This window comes from Lycium barbarum, chromosome 2, assembly GCF_019175385.1.
Source record: "Lycium barbarum isolate Lr01 chromosome 2, ASM1917538v2, whole genome shotgun sequence".
NCBI lineage: Eukaryota > Viridiplantae > Streptophyta > Magnoliopsida > Solanales > Solanaceae > Lycium > Lycium barbarum.
Window position 1 is genome coordinate 14298410 of NC_083338.1, and position 26336 is coordinate 14324745.

At 35.0% G+C, this 26336-nt stretch overlaps 2 protein-coding genes, 1 long non-coding RNA gene and 1 other non-coding gene across 4 annotated transcripts; all 4 read left to right on the plus strand.

Moving 5' to 3' along the window:
* The first annotated feature begins 12968 nt into the window (after positions 1–12968).
* Positions 12969–13846, plus strand: LOC132628375 (uncharacterized). Its single transcript, XM_060344160.1, has 2 exons — positions 12969–13416; positions 13653–13846. Exons 1-2 carry the CDS (start codon positions 12969–12971, stop codon positions 13844–13846), a joined length of 642 nt encoding a protein of 213 aa, XP_060200143.1.
* A 14-nt stretch (positions 13847–13860) lies between these two features.
* LOC132628376 (uncharacterized) lies at positions 13861–14214 on the plus strand. Its single transcript, XM_060344161.1, has one exon. The coding sequence runs from the start codon at positions 13861–13863 to the stop codon at positions 14212–14214; it is 354 nt and encodes a 117-aa protein (XP_060200144.1).
* A 1038-nt stretch (positions 14215–15252) lies between these two features.
* Positions 15253–15337, plus strand: TRNAM-CAU (transfer RNA methionine (anticodon CAU)). Its single transcript is given in 2 exon segments — positions 15253–15290; positions 15302–15337. It is a non-coding gene; the product is annotated as a tRNA-Met (tRNA).
* Positions 15338–25057: 9720 nt separating this feature from the next.
* Positions 25058–25917, plus strand: LOC132629346 (uncharacterized). Its single transcript, XR_009578196.1, has 3 exons — positions 25058–25287; positions 25447–25525; positions 25685–25917. It is a non-coding gene; the product is annotated as an uncharacterized LOC132629346 (long non-coding RNA).
* The last annotated feature ends 419 nt before the right edge of the window (positions 25918–26336 follow it).

Consider the following 26336-nt stretch of genomic DNA (forward strand, 5'->3'; position numbering starts at 1 on the left):
CTCGACGTCCTCGTCGAGGCTGTTTTCAGGTAATCCTCCAATTGCTTGTTGAACTGCCAAAATGACTTAGTCTTTTCCCAGGTAGCATCAACTTCTTGCTTACCCTTCCACTGAATCAGAAATTCTGTCCGCCTATTCTTCTTGACACCAAGTACCCGGTGATCCAATATCTTTTCAATCTCAGCGTTGAACTGTGTGCGCACCACAGTCGGTGCTCTCTTTGATTGGTTCCTGCCCGGATCATCAGCATCTTCATAATAAGGCTTCAGAAAACTTACATGGAAGTTTGGGTGTAATTTCAACCTTTCAGGTAGTTTCAACCTATAAGCAACTTCACCAACCTTCTGAACTACTTCAAATGGTCCATCATATTTTGGGATTAAACCGCGGTGCCTAAACTTACTTGTAATCTGTTTCCAGATTTGGGCAGTAAGCTTGAGTAGCACCCTATCACCAACATTAAACTCCAATGCTCTTCTACGCTGGTCTGCATACTTTTTCATCCGTTTCTGGGCCTTGCGCAAACTGTCTTGCGCTTCTGCAAGCACCTCTTGCTTGTCCCTGACATAACGATAGGCAGCAGGGCATTTCCCTTGAGTCTTCTTCCTAGCAACATCAAGTGGAGTCATAGGCTGTCTGCCTAGGTCTAACTCAAATGGGCTCATCTCCGTTGCCGACGACTTATGCAAATTATAGCAAAATTGTGCACTATCCAATAAGTCCACCCAGTTCCACTGACTTGCTGTCACAAAGTGCCTCAGATATTCTTCCAATAAATGATTAATTATTTCAGTTTGCCTATCAGTTTGAGGATGGTTCGCCGTAGAAAATTTCAAATCAGTTCCCATCATATTAAACAAAGCAGTCCAGAACTGACCCGTGAACCGAGTATCCCTATCACTGATGATATCAGCTGGTACACCAAATAACTTAACCACATTTTTGTAAAACAAATCTGCAGCAACATCCGACGAACACACAACTGGGGCAACAATAAAAACAACATACGTTGAGAACCTGTCCACCACCACCATGACTGATGCCATACCGTTTACCTTCGGAAACCCACTAATAAAGTCCATCGAAATAGACATCCAAGGCCTTTCAGGAATAGGAAGAGACTGCAGCAAACCCGCTTCCTTCTTGCGCTCAGTTTTATCTAGTTGACAAACCAGACAAGTTTTCACATAAGCTTCATCTTTGGCCAGAAAGACACCCTAGACAGCAAAGCCAACATCTGTTCGACACCCGGATGTCCAGCCCAAGTAGTGTCATGAGCCTCTTTCATCAGTTCTTTACGCAATCCACCACCTTGAGGTACCACGATTCTCCCCCCTTTGAAATAGAGCAGATCGTCCTCGATCCAATACCTCCGCACTGTCCTATCTTAACTTGACTCATTAAATTAGTGTATAATGAATCATTTGCAGCACACAGTCTAATTTTATCAATAAAATCAGACTCCAATCAAGAAATTGAATATATAGCAGCGAATACCTCTTTTCTACTCAAAGCATCAACAACCTAGTTGTGTTTCCCCGGCTATGCTCCTACATGAAGTCATATTCAGCCAAGAACTCTTGCCAACGGGCCTGCTTGGGACTTAGCTTGCGTTGCGTTTTAAAGTAAGTATTAGTAACATTGTCCATCCGCACCAAAAACTTTGTCCCTAGCAGATATACACGCCAAGTCTGCAAGCAATGTACCACAGCAACCATTTCCTTTTCATGTGTAGAGTATCTTTGTTCCGCTTCATTCAACTTTCTACTTTCAAAGGCCACGGGGTGACTTTCTTGCACCAACACGCCTCCCACAGCCTTGTTAAAAGTATCAGTATGCACTTCGAAGGGCAATTCAAAATCAGGCAGCCTTAGTATGGGTTCTGAAGCAATGGCCTCCTTTAACAAATTGAATGTGCCATCTCATTTTTCAGTCCACGCCCACACCACGTTCTTTTTCAGCAAATCAGTTAAAACAACAGCCTTCTTTGAATACCCTGCAATGAACTTGCGATAATAGTTTGTCAACCCAAGGAATGACCTCAAGTCCTTCACACTCTGTGGTGCCTGCCAATCGACAATAGCTTGCACCTTGTTTGGGTCCATCCTCACTTGGTTCTGGCTGACCAAGTGCCCAATAAACTTGATTTCTTGTTGAGCAAACTCGCATTTCTCCATCTTTACATAAAGCTTGTACTCCCTGTTATACCCTATTTTAACCTAAGTCAAAATAGTTTATAACATTCCGGTAATTCCGGGGTTGTTTAAAGTTAAGAGTCGCCACCTAATTATTTATGGTGAATTAGGACACCTAAAGTTTTGCAAAGTAATTATCTAGAGTTGATTTTATTAAAGTCTATGAAATCAAAAAAAATTCTAGGTACGGGTTCAACTAATATAGAGGGAAGGTATTAGGCATCCTCTAAATTCCATTAATAATGGTTAACCGACTAGACTTAAATTAATTAGTTAAGGCTAAAAATGTGGATGCAACTCTATATCTTAAATTTCTTAAAATCTCCAACTTGGGTCTCTCTATTTTGTGTTAACTGAATTGCATAAAATCTATGGTTAAAGTGTCACTTAACTCATCCCCAATAAACAACATTGTTGTATGTATCCTCTTTATGGACTCCTGATTATTACTACTTATCAATATTTCTTGGATATTTTATTCATCCGATAATTAATTCCTTTACTCAAGCAGTTGGGTTGTTGATTTTAATCTCTAAACTTAAATCACATTCTAGATAATAACCAAAATATCTTAGCTACTGCCCTTGAGGAAGTACACTACCACATGTGATAAAAATACTCCCTTAATTTGCTAGTTGTAGATAAATTTTAGCATGACTAAATAAAATCGGTTATTAGTCTTATTGTTCACCAAATACCACACAAACAAATAGAGCAAAAAAATCAAGTAAAGTACTCGTTGCACAATACAAATTAAAGGCACAAAAAAATAAAATAGAAGAGTGAGAATGATTTAAATGGGCTCAGCCCATTTTAGGGCTGTTGTTGTCCGCTACTGTTAGGCTTCGGCCCAGAAAATTTTATTTCGCTGCGGATGGGTTGAATGAGGGAGGACTCGAGAATATTATTTCGTTGGGTCTTAGCCCAACACCGAATGCGGGAGATGACGAGTCCCTTGGACTCGTGTGCGAGATGGTCATGCACAAAAATGAAAAGAAAAAGAATTAGTATATAATCAGATACTTAGTAATGCAAAATTTTATAACTCAAAGAAGGAAACTTCAAATACCATCACATAAAGGAAATGACATATCAAACCAGCAAATATGCAGAGGCAAGGTCATGGCAATGGTTCAAGATTCAGCAGACCGTATGTATGCGTGTGTGTTTCTAACTTAGTTAGATGAGTACTAAAGTGTGCATTTAAGACTAGTATGTACATGAGCTCAGAGGGTACATTTATACGAACAGGTAGGAATGCGGGGGGCAGGATAGGGGATCATGCAGGGTTATACTTAGAAGATTACTTTATACATGCAAGTTCAAAGCCAAACATAGACAACCGGATGTAGAGGTCAAATGTGATAGAAATATTATTTAGAGAGGCATTCAGATATGGGTCCACACCATATTCAACTATGCAAGACACAAACAAGTGAAGGGACCAAAATGCTTAACATGCATTGAACAACACTTAACTTACGTAATCAGGTTAAAAAAACAATAAACTACTTAGCAAAATCATAAACCAAGCATAACCGCATTATGTACTTTCCCTCAGACTAATAAATGCATACTAATAACATAATTAACAACATGCTAAGCACATAATTAATAGAAAAGCAGTTAAAACAAGCAAATGCTGTAAAAATAAAAGAGAAAGAGGATTACGGGAACAGAGAACAAGCTACTGGTTTTTATACATGTTTATTAAGTGACAAAGGTGACATTGAACTACTAAACCAACAATCCAGGGGAAATCTGAACCAGTAACTCGAAACAGGCATTGTCATAATCGTGACCAAAACCAAATTAAACACAGAGATGGCAGTTCATACCAGACTATATGACAACTAGGCTAAACGAACTAAAAATGATAATCAAACTAACAGGACATAGATACTACACTAAACATTGATAACTAAACTATACTAACCCGATAACTAAACTAGACAGAAGGTAAATATTACCCTAGAACATGACAACTAAATCAGACAGGCAACAGAAAAACAGATGTAGCAAAACCAAGTTAAACAAGTGAAAATACCTAAAAAAAAAACACAGAGGAATGTAAAAATGCTAAGATAGAAGAGAATGGAGGATTGCTAACCTAAAGCTAACTCATAACTTAATCAAAATATGCAAACGAGTTTTAAAGTCTATATATGACTAATCTTCCAAGCGCACATAAAGCTAAATGACTACAGCATCAAATAAGACAAGATTAAATTAAAACCAAACTCATGCATGAATCAACAAATGTTATTACCCACCAAACCGAAAGTAAACCGATTAAACAGGAGCATATATAATGCCATTCCGCTATTAAGCATAAATCAAACCCATTAAGACAACGAACATGTTGGACACACAAGCACTTATTAAACGACTAAAGACCGGAATTAAACTGATGAAATAAGATTTGTTTACCTCTTTCGAGTGCAGTGAAATGGGGCGTCGAGGTCTCCGATCTACCCTCGATTTTAAAGTAATAGCCGAATTGAAAAACGGTAACCTACTTGGTACTTCAAATGAATGTTTCAAGATACAGTGGTTGAAAAATGTAAATATTTTAAGAGGGGTTTCAGCAGCTGAAAGGAACTCGAAACAGAACGGAATCTGAGCAAAATCCCAAATTTAGAGTAAAAAAAATAGAAATGTCGAGGGTAATAAAATATCCGGTGGTTCTTGCTATCCGAAAAACTCTCTTTCGGCTGAGAACTGAGATAGTATTTATAGCTAAAAATGGCTAGGGTTTCGTTTTAATTCACAAGTTCAAGGAGCCATTTGGAATGGTCCGTGAATGCTCATATTTCAAAACAATAGCTTGGCCTCTTGTGTTGACCGTAGCTACTAGCATGAAAAAGGGGTGGCAAATATCTGCCATGGCTAAAGGGGAGCTGTGTTTTGCTAGAAATAGAGGAAGACGACGAGAAAGAGAGAAGAGGGAAAGAGAAAGAAGAGAGAAGGGGTCAGGAGCTGTGCGTATTGCACGAAAATGGAGTGTCAAAATTCTGTGATGTTGAAAGAGGGACTGAACTTTGCTAAAATAGAGGAAGGGAGAGAAGAGAGGAGAGAGGAAAGGGATGAAGACGAGGTATGCGGCTGGTTGAGGGATTAGGTTTTAGCTGAATAAGATAGTGGGCCGGGTCGGGTGAGTTTGGTTGGGCTGGACCGGGTAGGAGAGGAATTGGGCTGGTGGGCTGATTTGTTTCAATAGATAATGGGCTGGACGGGTAAGAAAATGGTAATGTATTTTGGGCCATTAATTTGGCTGAAAAAACATTGGTCATTCCTCATTTATTTTAATTATTCTTGGGCTTTTAACTTAATAACTAGTACACTATATATTATGTGAAGACAAATAGTAATTAGTATGTATAAAGTAAAATTAATTTAACGCGTCCAAATCCTAAAATGAAACGATGACGAACCATTCAAAATTTGTGATAAAATAATACTATTAATGTTGATAGTAGAATAGTGAAAATGAAAGTAATGATATTAATAGTAGTAGAAATAGTAGTGAAAATAAATTACTTAGCTCGTCAACAAATTTAGAAGCCCGAAGAAATAAATTAGAATAAAGGAGGGACAAAATTGGGTGTCAACACTCCCGCAACCGAGACAGTACCATTTTCAAGTGGCTTACATGTTTTTCCAAAGAGCAGCTATAGATTACAATGTCATCTAAGTACACTACAACAAAATCATCTAGGTACTCAAATAAAACATTGTTCATCAAATCACAGAAAGTAGTCGGGGCGTTAGTCAGCCCAAACGACGTTACAAGAAATTCATATGAGCCATATCTAGTTACACACGTTGTTTTTTACTCATCACCCTCTGCTATTCTTACTTGTCAAAACCTAGATCTGAGATCTAGCTTGGTAAACCAGCTTGCCTTGCACAATCTGTCCATGAGATCCTGCACCAATGGGACAGGATACTTGTTCTTCACAGTTACCTTGTTCAACGCCCGATAGTCCACACACATCCTCATTGACCCATCCTGTTTCCTTTGGAATAAAACGGGTGCACCATAAGGAGCTTTTGAGGGCTGAATCAGCCCCGCGTCTAGCAACTCATTTAATTGTTTCCGCAATTCAGCCGACTCCATAAGAGCCATACAATAAGGAGCTTGTGCAGGAGCAACAGAACCCGACAACAACTCAATCTTATGATCAATATCTCTCCTTGGTGGCAACGTTTTATGGAGTTCAGGTGGCATAACATCTTTAAATTCCCCCAAAACCTGTGCCACACAATCAGGCACCTCTATCTTTACATCAGGTTTCATCTCAACCAAAGCAGCAAGGAAAGTTTCTTCACCTTTCTTTAAGCCTTTCTCAACCGAAATAGCAAAAATAATGGGGCTATTGTACTTACTCAATTTTTCTGCCTCGCCATATGGATGAACAGCCTTTATGAACCCCACAATATTTTCTTGCATCACCATAACTCCGTCTAAATGGGGCATTGGAATGAAGCAGTTCTTCCTCAAGAAATCGATTCCAAGTATCATATCGAAATCTCCTAACGGAATCACCATCAAACTGTGTTATCCAGCCCAAGGTCCAGCAAGCACCCTCACATCATACGTCATACATTCAATCAGTTGGGCCACCTAGTTCACAGTTTTCATATAATTCGGGCTCTTTGTCAATTTGAGTTCGAATTTTGCAGCAAGTTTGACATCAATAAAAGTGTGAGTAGCTCCAGTATCCACCATCGCCACTAACACTTTATCGTCAACCTTCATCTCAATGTGTAGCAACGAAGAATGAGAATTTGTAGATGACTCCCCCACCGTGTTCACTAATGAAATTTGATTGTTTAAGAGTAAACCAAGTGGGTTTGCCAAAGCAGCAACTACAGTACCTTCCTCGTTTGTATTTACATTCCCTGAAAGCATAGCATTCACCCTTTCACGATTTGGACAATTCTTGGCCAAGTGAGACCCTCCACAAGTCCGGCAACCTTGGTCACTCGCTAGATTTTTCTTGTTCTTTGAATTTCCAAGTCCCACAACAGCCTTTCCTTTGTTAGCACCTTCTTTCCGCCCTTCCTTCTTCCACTTCCCCTTCTTTTCAATATTTTTCTTCGACTTAGAAGAAGTGGGAATTTCAGATGGAACACGTATTGAGCGAAAATCTACTAACGAATCTGCCACTGCAATTGCACTTCGGAGATCTTTCACGTTCTGTCTCATCAGTTCGTTTCGGGCCCGGGCTTGCATCCCAGAAATGAAGTTGTGCAACTTATCCTCATCCGACATATTTTGGATGTCCAACATCAAAGAAGTAAATTCCTGTTTACCTCAATCTTTTCAAGCGATCCCTAGCAATTCAAGATGCATTGCTAGGAAGGAACTGGTCACGCATTTCCTTCTTCAATTTGGCCCAAGTATCGATCCTTGGCCTGCCAGCACTCATATCGTCCGCATCCCTGGTCCTCCACCACAATTTTGCATCACCAGTCAAGTACATAGTGGTGATACTTAACTTGTCGTTCTCTGAAATACGGGCAGTTGTGAAGTACTGTTCCATATCCCGCAGAAAATTTTCCAATTCCTTTGCAGATCTTGAACCAGTAAAGGCTTTAGGCTCCGGGATTTTTACCTTGGAACGTTCTGCCTGATGGCCTGCGTTAGAACCAGCCATTGCCCTCCGCGGCACTACCACTTCCAAGTTCAAAGTTTCGTTTGCCTTTTTCCGATCCATGATCTGAACCAAGGCACCTTCACGAAATTCATCATATCCCGTTGTTCTTATTGCCATAATCTCACGAAACTGAGCGAGTTCCGTGTTCAAGCCATGAATGCGACTGATTATAGACGTCACATCATCAGCGCTTTCAGCTATTCCCACCAGCGCCTCCAAGGCAGCCACTCTATCCCTCAGTTCATTGTACGTACTGCTTCCGCGCGTCATCGTGCCATGAACGTAACCATGCTCTGATACCAGTTGAAACAGGGGTGATTTTTTTCAGCGTCACAACCAACTTCAGCCTTCGCACACACACTCACTTTTGACAGTTAGATTTAATTTCGGGTCAAACACAATGAAAGGAACACACAACGTTTACAGGAAATGCCCAACCTTTTTATTATCTCTCAGATATACAAAAGGACTCACGAATTTAGAGGCTTATAAAACTGAATAATGCCTTAGCTAAATTCTGTCTACTTTATAAACCTGCCAGGGGCAGTTACAAGCAGTTACAAGGGGAAGGACGTGCATGGCACGTGCCAGCAGTTACATTGGGATAATGGCATACAGATCTTAAGCCTAATATTTCACCCATGTGGGCAAAACCTTCAAAAACCGGCCTTAACCGTCACACATGCCTCGCACACTCTGTAACCAACGCATGTGCCACGCGTATGACTCGCTCATGTGCCGTGTACCTGCCTCGCTTATGTGCCTCGCGTGTGCCTTAGCCTGATTTTCGCCTCATAGCTTCGCCCAACACTTAGAATATTTTTCGCCCATCTTCATGTCAATTCCATGCCAACACTTTACCTTTCCCATCTGCCTTGGCCCCAGCCAGCGCATGTCAATGCCCATGTTTGCCTATGCCAACCTACTGCCTGCATGCACGCCCGACTGGTGCTATGTGCCTGTCCGTGCCATTGACATTCGTTAAGCTGTTTTGCCAACACCCAAACACCTTGACTTAGCTGCACACCATTCCATAGGCATGCAACCCCGCACATTGCTTTCAACACCCACATAGGCCCATGTTAAGGGGCAATGTACAAGCCCTTGACACTTCCCTCGCCCGCATGCGTCTAAGTCCGAACTTGGGTGTCTAACACCAGTGTTCTTGGAACTCCTATGTATGCTGATGAGTGCACAGTAAAGCAAACACGGGTATCTTATGCAAGAATGCTGGTGGAAGTGGACATTACTCAAACCCTTCCAGATGAAGTGAATGTCATGGACCCAATAGGGAAAATATTTTAGCAGGATGTGGTATTTGATTGGAAACCAGCTTTCTGTCAAAAATGCCAAGTTATAGGACACAGTTTCCCCCCTGAACCACAACCAGCTATACCAGCTAGAAGAAGAAGAAGACCAAGAGGAATAGTGTAGCAGTGGGTCAATAAAATTCCTGGTGAACCTCAAGATACTATTGATATTCCCGCAAAAATTGCTACACCTCAGGGTAATGCTGAGATTCCAACACAAGTCACTCAACAAGTGCAAGATCCAAATGACCAGCCTGTCAATCCTACACCTCATGAGGTGATGGTGGATCAAAGTCTTGCTCTAAATGAAACTGAATTCCCTAGCCTGAGAAGAAGACTTGAGGCGACATAGCTTGGGAGAAACAAGCAGCCAGCCCTAAAGAATGGGTTTGTGGTGTTACAACAAGAAGAGATGAGTAAAGCTATGAGTCATTCAATTCCTCCTGATAAAGGGGATGGATCCAACACTCAATGACTTGGTTAATTTGGAATGTGAGAGGGATGAATAAGAGATATAAGCAAAAAGAGATGAAGTTGTATCTGAAAACCAATAAAATCTCCTTAGCTGTTTTAATTGAGATTAGAGTGAAAGCACCAAAGGCGAACAGAATAAGTGCTAACATTGCACAAGGATGGGGACTACACACAAACTATACGAATGCAAGCAATAGTAGAGTATGGTTGCTATAGGATACAGATGTATATGAGGTTGTGATGTACCGTGAAATTACGACACATTTGATGCCATCTTTGTGAACTTTTGCAACTTTTTAAGTGTGCTTTATGCCGTTTCTTACGATTTTGAGTGTTTGTAAAGATTAGACATTGGAAGATAAGGAATGAGCAAAAATGAGCCAAGGATACAAGTTGGCAGTGCCTGTGAATTGCAGGTGACTCGCACAGGAGACGCACGACGTGTCAGAGAATGGAGTAGAAATGTGAAAGAAAAAAGCGTCGCCCGTGATTCACACAATTGACTCGCACGCCTTACCTGCGAGACACGGACTTACAGTGAGCCTTGCCATCACTGAAGAGGAACTTATGGAAATGTGAAGCGCGCGAGACCTTTGTGCAAACGCGAGATTCGCGCGCTGCGCCTGTGGCTCGTCCCGTGATTCACAGAAGAGGCACGCAAGGGCATTTTTGTCCAATCTTCTGTGCACGTTTTTGGGATGTATAAATATTCTCCTAGGGTTTTGTAAAGGAGATCTGCACTTTAATTTTCTTGTCTTTTAGCATTGAAAACATTGAATATTGGTGGGTGAAGGCTTTTAAGGGGAATCTTCCACTTTTTGTTGTCATCTTACATAAAACTTTGTAAGCATTATGACTACTTTATCTTCCTTTGCCTTTTACTTAATGGAAATGAGTAGCTAATCCCATTAGCTAAGGTTGTGGGACCAAATGTGTTAGTTATGTGATTGAGTTTCATATTTATACCTCATTTATATATTTAAAGATGCATTCTATCAACTCTTCATACTTTAATGTCTCTTGATGGTTGCAAACATTATTTTTGCCTAAGTACTCTTACTTTGCTTGAGAAAGAAAGTGAAAGTTAGGATAAGAGTTAGATAGCAAGGATTTGGGTCATTAAATCCATCTAATAGCTTGAGCTAGAGATAAGATAGCTAACTTGTAGCATTTTGGGTGTTTACATTCTCCACATTCTAAGGCTTGAGAAAGCTTAGTAATGATATTTATCAATTTGGTCGAAAGACTTTTGATAAAATTAAGTAATCCCTCGTTAATTGCATTTAGACATTTAAAAAGGTTGAATTGATACCCACTTGCATTACTTTCCATTGGAACCGCAACCTTAGCCCCTGTCTCCAATAGTTTACTTCTTATAACAACACCTTTTAGTTATTACTGAACAAACATCAAATCAATTATTATTATATTCCCCTCTCCCTTGAAATATATACTAATAGTCGAGCGTTACACTTGATAAGCATATTTCTTCACTGTATTCTCTGTGGGATTCGACCCCAACCTCGTTGGGTTCTATATTTGACAACGACCGCTTACTCCTGATATTTAAGGCGTAATTTGGGCGTATCAGGTTGATAAACTCCAGGAAGATCCCAAGGTACTCCACTGCTTAGTTAAAGGAAGGGGAAATAACTTTAAATCCCTACTAAGTGCTGTCTATGGATTCAACACAATCGAGCAAAGGAAACACTTATGGACATTACTCAGAGACCTAGGCCAAAGCACCCAAGAACCTTGGATGGTATGTGGTGACTTCAATGCACTTTTATACCCCCAGGACAGATTATATGGGGCACCTGTCCAACTAGCTGAAATAAAAGAATTTACATAATGCATGCATGATCTCCTTCTCAATGAGCTGGCCTGGAAAGGAGAATATTATACACGGTCTAATAAACAAAAGGGTAGTGATAGAGTCTGCAGCAGATTAGACAGAGCGTTTGCTAATTATGATTGGATGATGAATAAGGGCAAACAGTACTGGAATATGGGCTACCTGGAATGTCAGAGCACTCCCCCATGCTACTCTCTATTGATGACACTCATACAAACTTTCCAGTACCTTTCAGGTTCTTTAACATTTGGGCTGAACACGATTCGTTCTTGAACCTAGTTAACAGTGTATGGATCAAAGATTTGGTAAAGGGAAGATGGAAAACATATAGGGTAAACTGAAAGCTCTAAAGCCTTTATTCAAACAACTGAAAAAAAGAAGAGTATAAGAATACCACAAACAGAATAACTACAGCAAGGAAGGAGCTACAAACCATCCAAGAACTACTCAATAACCAATGGACAGACAGTTTAATAGATCAAGAGAAGAAACCTCTACAGGATCTAGAGAAATGGTCTATGGTGGAGGAGAGCATTATGAGGCAAAAATCTAGGGCAACATGGATGAAATTGGGAGATTCTAACACCAAGTACTTCATTGTTGTTGTTAAAGAAAGAAGCCAAAGGAAACACATAAGAGATATTACTACATTTGATGGAACTAAACTCACCGAACCAGAGGATATCAAAGAGGAGATCATACAATTTTACAAGAAGCTGATGGGAGCCTCAGCTCATTCCCTCCCTGCAATCAACAACAAGGTTATGCAAATGGGCCCAACCCCCACTCAACAGTAGAGACTGGATCTAATTGCCCCTATAACTGAGGAGGAGATCATAGCAGGTTTAAACTCAATTGGTATGGACAAGGCTCCAGACATAGATAGGTATACTGTTACTTTCTTTAAAAAAGCTTGGCCTATAGTCAAATAAGAGGTGATTGAAGCTATACAGGAGTTCTTTGCTAAAGGGAAAATGTACAAACCAGTCAACTGCACAACTATTACCTTGGTGCCAAAAATTGCAAACCCAACTTCAGCCAAAGAATACAGGCCAATCGCCTGTTGTACTATCCTCTACAAGCTAATTGCAAAAGTTATTACTGCTAGACTTCAAAAGGTGATGGCCTGCATAATATGTGAAGCACAAGCTGGATTTATTCCCGGAAGGAAAATTAGAGACAATATTCTGATAGCACATGAACTGGTTCAAGCATATACCAGGAAACACATTTCAACAAGATGCATGATAAAGATAGACTTACAAAAAGCATACGACTCAGTCGAATGGATCTACCTACAACAAGTCATGGAGGGTCTAGGCTTCCCTGCACAGTTCATTGCTTGGGTACTTGAGTGTGTCAAAATTGTTAACTACTCTATATTGGTAAATGGTGAAACTACTATCCCTTTCAATGCTACCAAGGGGCTAAGGCAGGGGGCCTTATTTCCCCCTTCCGTTTTGCAATAGCAATGGAATACTTAAATAGGAACCTAAAGGGACTAGCAGATAACAAGAAGTTTCACTTTCATCCAAGATGCTCTAAGCTTAGAATTACATATTTGTGCTTTGCGGATGATTTGTTATTATTTGCTAGAGGAGATCTAGATTCCATCACTATCATGAATAATTGTTTCAAAGAATTCTCAATGGCATTTGGACTTCAAGCAAATTTGGGCAAAAACTCTGTCTATTGTGGGGATATGACACAAAATGATCAAGACAGGATCAACCATCACCTTGGGTTTGGTTTTGGGGAATTTCCTTTCAAATACCTAGGAATCCCATTATCCAAAAAGAAGCTTACTTTAATCCAGTGGCAGCCACTCATTGATAAAATACTTGCTAGGATTACTTATTGGATTGCAAAGAAACTGTCTTATGCTGGCAGAACCCAACTAATCCAATTTGTTCTTTTTGGTATACAGGCTTACTAGGCACATTTATTCACTCTCCCATCAAAGGTGTTGAAATTGATTAACGCATACTGTAGAAGCTACTTGTGGTCAGGCACTAACACCATATCCAAGAAGGCATTAATTGCATGGGGAAGCATATGTTCACCAAAGTGCACTGGGGGATTAAACTTGATCAATCTAGGACTATGGAATAAAGCTGCTATTACTAAAACCTGTTGGGATCTTGCTCATAAACAGGACAAACTCTTGATCAAATGGGTGCACACTTCATCAAAAGGCGGCACATGAGTAATATGACCACACCAACTCAAGCATATTGGATGATTAGAAGGATACTGGGAACTAGAACTGCAATGCTTCAAATGCAGTTAGATAACAATAACAAGAAGAGCCTGATAAGGCAAATTTACTTGGTCCTGAACCTCGAGTGAATTGGAAGTGTTTCATGTTCTCAAATGCAGCTAGACCAAAGGCAGGCTTTACAGAATGGGTGCATCTGTATGGAAGGCTATTGACCTCTGATAGATTGATAAAGTGGGAAATTGATGTTGATGCTAAATATGCTCTCTCCCTTGAACATGATGAAACAAAGGAGCATTTGTTTGTGCAGTGTACATATGCTAGACTGGTGATTACGAGACTCCTACAATGGATTCAACAACAATGCCTCGCTGGAATTAACTGGGAGCAACATGTGACTGAAGTAGTTGTACAAGCAAAGGGGAAAACTCAACAAGCTCAAGCTTTTAAGATGATCTATACTAAATTTGTCCATGGAATTTGGAAAGAGAGAAATTAGAGGATTTTTGAAAATAAGGCTAGACACTGGGAATCCATTGCTAGAGATATTGCATGTATGTGCTGTGTCTGAGCTCCACCAAGGATCCAAACTTTAATTCATAGTTACATGTTCTAGTGGTTTGCTCATAGTGTAGCTAGTGTGCTGATTTAGATAACTAACTGCGTTGAGTTAGTTATGGCCCTGTAATGTTACAATTTTTGGTGAAGAAATAAAAGTCACTAATTTACCAAAAAAAAAACTTTTTAAATTGAGCTCATTAAAGTATAAATATAAAGTAAAAGAAATGTCTACATGGAATTACAATAATTTTCAGAAATTCTTAAATTTCATAATATAAATATAAAGTAAAAGAAATGTCTACATATAAAAATCTACAATAAGAAAAAAATGAAAAAGAAAAAAAACGAGAGAGCAACAAGAAGCAAGAATCTAGCGAAGAAATGACTAATTTTTAGGTTAATAGATAAGATCAATAGAAGAAAGTAACAAGGAAAATAAAGTACAACAGATGAGGCTACTCCACCCTTAACTAGGGGTCTTAGGTTCGAGTCTGGGTATGCAAAAATGCTTGGTAGGGAGCACTTCTCCCCGAATGAGCCCTATGTGATGTGAATCTGAATTAATTGGGCCCCAATGCAGATATCGGACATCGAATAAAAATCCAAAAAACTAGGGAAAATAAGGTAGAAGGTTCGACAACTTTTGAAAAGTAGATGATACGTTCAAAAAGTAAATTTTACTTTAAAAATTAAGATCAGGAACTATAAATAATTAATTGAAAAGTTTGACATTTTATTGGAACATTTTGTGAGGACTACAAAAGCCCCTTGGTTGTCTCTTATATATAGTAGTAAAATAGAAGGTTCGACAGCTTTTGAAAAGTAGATCAACAAAAAGTAAATTTTACTTTAAAAATTAAGATCAGGACCTATAAGTAATTAATTGAAAGTTTAATATTTTATTGAAAATTTTTGTGAAGACTAGAAAAAACCCATTGGTTGTCTCTTACATATAATAGTAATGTTTGAAACAAGAGGGGTGGTGGCGCAGTTGGCTAGCGCGTAGGTCTCATAGCTACTGAGTGATCCTGAGGTCGAGAGTTTGAGCCTCTCTCACCCCATTTCCTTTTGCTACACCTTTCCTTTTAAAAAAAAAAAAAATATATATATATATATATATATTAATTTCTCTTGTTTTAGGTATCCTCTTCGTGCTTACAAGTCACATTTTCTTGTTAATTGTAGGTCTCATAGTTTTAGATAAATTGCTATTTTCGTATTTATTTTTAATGGAACAATCGAGTGGTCAAAATATCATAATTTTAATTGTAGCACACAATTTTAATCTCGATAATCAGGGCTCACAATTTTAACTGCAGTTCACTATCTAAATTTTAGTGGTCTCAAGGTTGCTATTATCTAGTTGGATAATCTCTGCTCTGCATCAAAAATATGCACACGAAAGATTTTTTATGTCATTTTATATGATACTAGTATAGTGTACGCGATTTGCTCGTGTTCCTTATATTAATAATTATACAACTTTAAAAAATATGTTGTCCTTTATATTAATGGTTATACAACTTTAAAAAACTTAAGTAAATATTATCAAATAATATATAGTTGATGTGCAATTACGAACTTTTATTTAATTCAAAAGTATAGAATTCTAAGCTATAACAATCTAAAGTCGTATTCAACAAAAAAAAAAAAGATAATTAACAAAAAAAATTTGTATTTAAAAAAATAATAATTATTACTGGTGTTTATAATTAATGTTTTATCCAATTTAAAATACATTTACGAATATAGAGAAAATAAAAGCATTTAATGAGTACTATGAATGAATTAAAATAGTTGAACTCACCTTAAAATTTTCAAAAAAATAAAAGAATATACCTGAAAAAATTGTAAGAGACAATGCTGACAGTAATTCATGTTTTTTTTTTCTAGACTATTATCTTGGAATTGCTAAAGATGTCCTTAACAATATGATCCTGCTCTCCGCTTTGTTCCTGCCATTCCATTAATTGCAAATAAAAATGTTTAATATCTTTATTCATCAGAAGAATTTAATTAATTAGGTACTCATCACTCTAGATTTCACAAAGACACAATTTATACCGCATAAATATATCAAATAGATCTTATGAATTATGAACTCATCACTCTAAGTTTCACAAGCACGCGATTTATAGCGAATAAATATATCAAATAGTTTGGTCTCAGAAATTGGATTAAATTAATTGAATTGACTAACAAACTACACTCAAACATACATCTTACAAATTATTCACACGTCCCCCAACTAAATAAACGTTTTGTTTCCACTAATAAGTAAGATATATAGAAAATAAAATCATTGAATGAGTACTACGAGAATTGAAATAGTTGAACTCACTTTAAATTTTTTTAAAAATTAAGAGAATGTAAGGACTTCGATTAAAAATTAATATTATTACCAACCGTAGAATCTTTGGGTGAGCAAATTCATGACTTTAGCGATATTCGCAATAACATTTGTTTTTCTAACTCATCAACACCTAGTAGAATCATATAATAGTTTGCTTATTTTGGATCTTGCACATAATGCTAGCTTTTCATGAGTTCGTCCAAACCATAAATATTGGAAGTACGATGACATCTAATTGTGACTTTGATAGTTAATTTAGCATTGGGACATTTATGGAACAAACCCTAGTGTATTCAATCTTAAAACAAAAGGAATTGGACGGGTGGGGAAAAAAAGGCAGAACTTCTAAGCCTAAAAGGAATGTAAATTGATCACTCCCTTAGGAAAAGTAAAACTACCGCAAGAATTTGCAAATAGTATATACGGAGATTTAGTTGTGATTAATTAGATTTGATATTCCTAAATTTTAGGGGTTCTTTCAAAATAGATTATAAAAATAATTAAATAATAACTTAAGGGAAATAGTAAATAACAATTTTGTCTATTGTAGAGTTTTTTAATAAAGGACAAAAGTTCAATTAACATTTCTAAGGTCATGTCCAGCTTCTATAAACGTGCCCCGCACATTATTCCCTATCAATCATAAATGTTAAGTAATGTTAGTTGAATTATATTATTTATTTTATGATGGATGGATTGACGCGGCAAATTCAAGGTGAGGTGCCATGGTATATGCTTTTCGCGGATGACATAGTCCTGATCGACGAGACTCGTAGCGGAGTTAACGCTAAGCTAGAGGGTTGGAGACATACTCTGGAGTCTAAAGGGTTTAAGCTGATTAGGACCAAGACAGAGTACTTAGATTGCAAGTTCAGTGAAGCACCTCAAGAGGCTGGCTTGGAAGTGAGGCTTGGTACCCAGGCCATCTAGAAGAAAAGTAGTTTCAAGTATCTTGGGTCTATTATGCAAGGCAGCGGGGAGATTGACGATGATGTCACACATTGTATTGGGGCAGGGTGGAGGAAATGGAGGCTCGCTTCCAGAGTGCTATGTGACAAGAAGGTGCCACCACAACTTAAGGGCAAGTTCTACAAAGTGGTGGTTAGACCGACTATGTTGTATGGGGCGGAGTGTTGGCCAGTTAAGATCTCTCACATTCAAAAGATGAAAGTTGCCGAGATGAGAATGTTGAGATGGATATGTGGCCACACCAGGAGTGACAGGATTAGGAATGAAGATATTCGGGACAAGGGGGGAGTGGTTTCGGTGGAAGACAAGATGCGGGAAGCGAGATTGAGATGGTTTGGGCATGTGAAGAGGAGAGACACAGATGCCCCAGTGCGGAGGTGTGAGAGGTTGGCCATGGATGGTTTCAGACGAGGTAGGGGTAGGCCGAAGAAGTATTGGGGAGAGGTAATTAGACACGACATGGCGCAGTTACAGCTTACCGAGGACATAACCTTAGATAAGAGGGTTTGGAGGACCCAGATTAGGGTAGAAGGCTAGTAGGTAGTCTCGTTATCCTTCCTTATTAGTAGTCGCATTATTGCAGTATAATTTCTTGTGCTCTGATTTCTGCTATTATCTGTTATTTCCTGTGCTTTGATTATCCTATTTTATCTGTGTCGCTTTCGCTATTTGCATTTCCATATCGCTTTGAATCTCTTAGCCTTATCTGACCTCTTTTTATGCTTTTTATTGAGCCGGGGGTCTTTCGGAAACAGCCGTCCTACCTCGGTAGGAGTAAGGTCTACGTACACTCTACCCTCCCCAGACCCCACGTTGTGGGATTTCACTGGGTTGTTGTATTTATGAGGCATAAAAATATTATTTTATACTATCAATTTAATATTTTCCATATTAAAAAGTTGTTTTTGGTATATATACTTTATGTATTTGCCTGTGTGAGAAATATGTTAGTATTAAAATAATCCATTATTATGAATTAAGCTAGTGACCAAATATTGTATTTATTTTCATTATATATTGAAAATCATTATTATATTACTAAATATTAAATTTCTTAAATCAATTCAAATAACTATCGTCTAAATTTGCCGTTAGGTGATGCTTTGCCTTTCTATCCAAAAAAGTTGTTCAAAATTGGGATATACTGCTTACGTTTGACTGTCTATCCTCTACAACCATTGATCAACCTATTTCGATTAGAAGTTGTCACTAAATCTAATTAATCTTCCACTGCATGCATGGAGTTAGAAAGTTAAACTCATTGCAATTATATTTTTCTTAGGACATGTAATAAGTCTCACTGTCAAAAACTTATATGTATGAGTTGATTTTTAATCTACGAAATAATAAAATATAAAAATTCTAAGCTAAAGCACAACAACACAGTTAATTATAAGTTGTAACAGCGATCTCTAAACACAAATAATTAAGTTAAAGATAAAAATTATAATAATGGGAAGAAATAATACCTTTCGAGAAGTTTGCTGAATTTCGTTTTCTTCTTATGAAGGAATAATAAAATTAATACTTCTTGAAAAGTTTACGATGGAGAATGTGGAACAATGACTTTTTTATATAAAAGTGTTTAGTCCATATCAAATTAAGTTGGGAATACAATTCAAGTAAAAAAGAAAAGGTGATCAATTTACTAAAATCTAAAACGTGAGATAAGTTCGTAATTGCGTTTTTTTAACCTTTAAAAACATAGTATTTTATATTAGATGAAATCGTATTTTTTTTTAAAAGAAATTAGGATTTCAAAATCAACTAAAATTTGATTATTATCTTTGCTTATTTGAACTATGTATAGGAAAGTCCTAATATTTAGCATTATAAAATCAATTATAATTTTACCTTAAATAAAATTTTCAATATCGACTTTTCTAATATTTAGGGTTTGAAATCAAATAATTTTTTTATATTAAACGCAACCTTTTGGCTTTTACCATTTTTAATTTTACCGTCTATGTTCGACAGGAACGCTAAGCTACATCATAATATTTTGTTCATTGTTATTCAACGTTGCATATTTAATTTTCTCTTTTTTTTTTCTTAGGATAACATTCCTATTCTTCATTGCATATTTAATTTTTGGGTTTGTAGCATCATCTTGTTATGTTGATAAACTTTTTATAGTGTAGAATATCATAGTTAAGCTGAAATTTACAATTGTCATACCTTGTTCTCCCTATGAGCTTATTAGAATTGAAAAAAAGAAAAATCTACATCATCTGATTATGTCATATTTTTTTTTTTTTTTTTGCCAAAAATAATTACTACTCACCTTATTAGACCAATGACTCATGTGGGTGGTGGCCTTCAAGGCGCTACTTTGCCGATTCTTTTTCTCCATCATTCTGCAACATACTTTTCAAACCCCTGTACGCATAATATATGATAAAACAAAGTTCGATATGACATGGAGTGTGAAATTAGAATAAAATATGTCAAAGATTGTGTAACACTTGATAGAGCAGCGTTTGATTAAATAATTGCATTGAAACTAATATGTGAGGAAATTCACTTATCTTTTTTCATATTATTTTTTCTTCACCAGCACTTTATAATTATCTTTATAATGTGAGAAGCTATTCACACATTAATCAAATAGCAAAGCATGTGGAGTAGACAATTGAAAGTTTAGAACGGAAATAAAATAGTCCCATGCCTATGAAGTCATTACATCAAATTAATTGCCTACGGGGAACACAATGCACTTCGGCAAATTTTGGCTTCTTGCTAATGACTCTCCATTGCAGATGAAGATCACCATTAATCCATCCAAAAAGTCTTTCAAAAATCTGTCAAATGTTTCCATTTTATCGGTCTTCAAGATCCCAAACAATTAATGCACCTATAAGCAAATCAAATACGTATCATTATACTTTCTTGATAGTCGTAAATTTATTTAAAAAGTAGGTTCTTGACAAATTAATCTTTTTCATGATAATAATAGAAAGGAAAATTATGAATAGACTAAATTCGAAATGAAACATGATCTGTCATATGTTTCCAGCATTATACTTTCCTGATAGAAAATAGTTCACCAAATTAAAAAACAAAAAACATCACGTCTAAGAGAAAGAAGTTATTGTCTTCTTTTATTTTTCTTGTTTTTATAAGAAGACTCCAAGAGCCAAAATCAAATATTTTGAGTCTTAAAAGTGGACTCCAATTATGTTCACAGCACGTATAGGACTCCTTAGCTGAAATAGTTTAGCTAAAAATCCATATATAACTTCCGATATATATATATATATAGTTTCGCAATGTGAAATCTGTATGTTCTATTTAAATTAGGTCTCTTATTCATATATAACTTCACGTTTTAACAATTTTTTTTTGTAATCATATTACTACTATAATTCTTCATTCGTATTCTAGTAAAGATCGACTTTACTACTGATTAGACAAATATTACAATTTTATCCAACTTCAGAGTTATAGAGTAATTTCTTTTTAGGGGCATAAAAGTCGATCAACATTTAGAGAATATTTTCGTCGTATTTAGCGAAAATTATTCGTGCTTTTTAATTTATGTAGATATATAGATTATTGTTGTTTGTTCTTTATGCACTCATTTTTTCGATGCATCTTTCTATTCTTAACATGGGGAACTATTAGTCAGAGCTTCGCTTAATTGCATCTTTATCCGAAGGAATTTATGTCAAACAGTCTCCACTCTCCCTGATTGGTTTCTTCTCTTCTATACCTATGTCAGTGATTGGGTAAAATCATAGCGACGTGATTAAATTATATAGTGTGCTTATTCTTCAGCCATGCCATTTGATTTTTCCTCTTTTTATTTTATTTTATTTAAAAAGGTGGTGTCCGGTTAGCTTACACATATCTCGACTATTCCATCAAGTACCTGCTACCTCCCACCAACACAAGTACTTAGCTACTCTACCAATCAAGGTTTGAGCTAATGGGAAGAAATCACAACATTTTTTGCTCTGCTCGGACTTGATTTCTTATTTTTATTACTTGAGGGCATAGCTGGGCTCAATCTTTAGTATAATTATCAATTTAATATCATTAGGTAGAGTATTATCATTCACCTGTAGCTTTCATTCGTTTGTCCGGATAGTAAAATAACAAATGCCACACATTTGCTTCACCTGCTCTTTACTTCCTTTACCCACGAGGTAAATAAACTTCGCCTCTTCTCATTGGCCGAGGGGGGTGGGGGACGGTAGAGTACACATTATATCATAGTACTATCATTGACTAATGAGATTTTTTTTAGTTGGATGAAAGCAGCTGTTTACTTGCTGATAGGGAATATATTTCATATAAATGTGATCATACTATACAAGGGAATTGAAATCCAACTGCAGCATTCTCTTGTGTAAGCTACCATAGCACACTACAACATAATGCATGTATTTTAGCTATGAATTCAAAAATTGTAGCTAATAGCTAGTAATAGCTACAAAATTTTAAATTCCATGGCTATCTCCAAATTCGTAAAATTTTTTAGCCACGAAAATTAAATTGACAAAGCTAATTCCTCATTTTTTCTATAATTGTTAACAATCGTGGCAATAATTACCTAAATTGCTACAACTTTATTGCTACGATAAAGTTTTGTAGCTGATCATACGTTTTTGCCACGCGATAGAAGTTAGTGTAGCAATAGTAACCTTTTAGCCACAATAAATTATTTGAAACTAAATGTCGTAGCTAAGTAAATATTTTTGCTTCAAATTATAAACAAGTGTGGCAATAGTTAAATGATATAGCTACAAAGTTTTTGGTATAATAAAATTTCGTAGCTAATCATTAGTTTTTGCCACAAATTGAAATTTGTTGTAGCAATAGTAACCTTTTAGCCACAAAAAGTTATTTTAAACAAAATATTGTAGCTAAATAAATATTTTTGCTTCGAGTACTAACATCCGTGGCAATAGTCTACTAATAGCTACAATAGTTTGTCATGAAGAAATTAAATAGCCACAGGGTAATTGCTATGCTAAAATTTCCGTAGCTAATCATTATTTTTTACCACGAGTTAAAGTTTACTGTAGCAATAATAATCTTTTAGCCACATTAAAATATACAAAACAAAATCTAGTGGCTAAATGAATATTTTTTCTTTAAGTTATATTTGAGATAAAAGTGAAAATAGTTTGCTTAATAATTACAATTATTAGTCATGACAAAATGAATAACAATAAATTTAGAGTGTCAACGACAATAAAATTTCATAGTTAGCCATAAGTTTTATATATACATGAGGCTATCATTGAAATACTAGTATTTTAACCAAAATTCTGTAGCTACAAAAGATAAATAATTTTGCATCGGTTACGAAAATCATGATGAGAATTGGTCTAACAATATTACTTTTATTTTATTTTATTTTATTATTTTCATATAAGAGCTTAGAGTAATTTCTTATTTTACCAATTATATAATTAGCTATCATAAATTAAATTATGAATCTAAATAATGATAATTTAATATGATTTGTATAATGAATACTCTTGTATTTCTTGTGACTATTATTAGATAGTTTATAACACTTTTTCAATGTTATTAAGATTTATTTTAAAAAAAAGTAAATAATTTAACATGGTTACTATATGAGTGTATAAGAAAACTAACTAGTATATCATAATTCATATTAAATAAAATATTGTTTGTAAATTTCAAATACAATTTGGACAAACTTGTAATTATATTTAATTAAATATGAATATTTGGTTATAAAATAGAATTAAACAACTATCTGCATGTATTTATCTACATTAATTGGTAATTATATTAATTTTAAATTAGTATAAAAGTTATTCATGCTATGATCTAATGTTTTTTTTTAATAATTACCATCAATTTAACTAAACAACATAAATTAATAATTCAATAAAATTAAAATAAGGGAGTGTATACCAAAATTAACAATAGAGACGATGAAAAAAGCTATAAAGGAATTCATATTTTAGAATAATACGGTTGATATCTAAATAATAGTAAAACTATAATATTATAAGTCTTATCAATTAAGTATTAGTTGTAAGCTCCACTTTGAAAAACAATAAACTATATCTAACTCTTAACAATAATCTTTTACCAATTACACTCTAATGGTCATGAACTATCTTATTAATTATCATAAATTAAATTATACCGTGAATCTAACAAATGAAAATTTAATATGATTTTTGTATTGAATAATCTTTTATTTATTGTGACAATTATTTGATAGTTTATACTAACACTTTTTCAATATTTTAAGATTTATTTTTAAAAAATGAATAATTTAATATGGTTAATATATGAGTGTATAAGAAAACTAACTAGTATGTCATAATTCATATTAAGTAAAATATTGTTTGTAATTTTCAAATACAATTTATATAACTTGTAGTTATATTTAATTAAATATGAATATCTGACAATAAAATAGACTTAAACGACTTTGTGCATGTGCTTATCTATGTAGATGGGTAATTATATTCATTTTAAATTTGTATAAGAGTATTCATGATTGATCTAATACTATCTTAATAATTATCAGAAATTTAACTAAACACTATAAATTAAGAATTTAATAAAATTAAAATAGGGGAATATATAACAAAATCAACAATTTCATAGAAGACGAAAAAAAGCTATAAAGAAATTAAAAATTTAGAATAATATTTATGTCATACGTATAGTTGACTTTTTCTATTTACTTAGAGTAAAGTCTATAATATTTATCATTATTTTCACTAGGTAATTTTCTTTGTTATATACGTTAGTTTTATTATAGAATTTGTATATAAAGAATTTGTATATAAAGAAGTAAAAGAAAGCTAAAAATTATACATATAATAATATGTAAAGAAAATACAAATTAATAATTTAATATGGTTGATATCTAAGTCCATAGGAAAAATAATTATAATATAATTCTTATTAAATAAGTATTAGATGTAAGTTCCAATAAATTTTTACAAAGATAATATAATTATATCTAATTAATAACAACTATAGTCTTTTACCAATTACATTGTGATGGTCGTGTACTATCTTATTAATTTCATAAATTAAATTATATACTGAATCTAACAAATGATTTTTTGTTTTTATTTTATAACACCTTTTTGATATTAATATGATTTACTTTTAAAAAAGTAAATAATTTAATATGATTAATCTATGAGGATTTAAGAAAACTAACTAGTATATCATAATTTATATGAAACAATTGTTTTAAATTTCAAATACAATTGAGATAAACTTGTAAATATATTTAATAAAATTTGAATATCGGACTAAAAATTAATTATAAAGGAATACATATTTTGGAATAATATTTATTCCAAATAAAAAGTTGACTTTTTTCATGTATTTAAAGTAAATCAAACATTAATTATTATTACTCTGCATTAGGTAATTTTCTATGTTATATACTTCCGTTACTTTATAGGAGTGGTAGAAACGCAAATTAAAGGCCAATTGGCCGAACTGAAAACTCAAACCTAAATCCCTCCATAGCCGCATACCCTTTCCAAACTTTCCATACCCTTCTTCAACAATTGGCTTCTCTTTTCACTTGATAAAAGCAAAATCAATCGAAGCCCTAGATTGCCCAACGGCCGCTAGCTCGTGAGAATTTATGGGTTTAAGTCTCGAAAAGTGAACAATGAAAAAGATAAAAAATGGAGCAAGAGAGAATCCATCGCTTTTATATTCAAAGTATGCTCATATTGTTATATTTTAAGATTTTTGGATCTCAACTTATACCTATTTGACTTGAGTTTTTGTGTTACTTATTCTAGCAATTTTATCGTGCCTTATTTTTTATTAGTAGTGAGTGGAATTTTAAAGATTTTAAAGTTGTAATAATGCTGGCAGGAGCTATAGTTTGTCGATTGCAACAACAAAGCGATGTTATGGGGAGAAGATCTTTTTAAGAAGTTTAAAAAGTCTACAGGTTTGTTTACTTTTTTTGTTGCTTTGCATTTTTTCTTTGTTAAATTGATTATTAGTAATAGATTTATCTAAGACTTGTTTTGCTCTTGAATTCTATGTACACACATATAATTAATTGTTTATGTTTCTTAGTGCTAAAATAATTTATCATTATTAACAGGCAGATTTGTGGAATGAGAGCATATGAGTGACAAACTAAGACAGATGTTGATCAAGCTAAGGTGCGGTTGAAGACCATGGAAAGAGAGAAAGGGGAAGACTATACAGCTTTGGACTCAAACAAGATTGTGTCATACAAAAATTGTGTATTATTACTATATTGAAATTGAAAAATACAACTATCAGTTTTTTTTTTTTTAGATCAAGTACAATTATCTGTAACTTGAAACGTGTTTTGGAGTAAAAAAAAAATGAATTTGTTTATAAAATTCTTGTTACCAACAATGCTTGTGGAAAACTTAATTTGTAATAATGGAATTGTTGAACATGTAGCTAAATATATATAATTGCCCTATAAAATTATTTCACTTTCCGTAGCAAATAAAGAAACATTTCAGCTATAATTTTATATATTTCATGGCTAAAGATATAGATTCTGAGCTACAATATAAAAATGTTTGTGGCAAATACTTCAAATCATAACTATGCATTTCTTGATTCGTAACTAAATATGAGTACTATTGCCACGAGATTAGACTATAAAAATAGCCACAAATTTTGAGTTTACGTGGCAAATAAATTAAATATTTTGCTACAATACAATACCTTGTGACTACATTATGAAGATTGCTACAACTTTTGTTTGTCGTGGG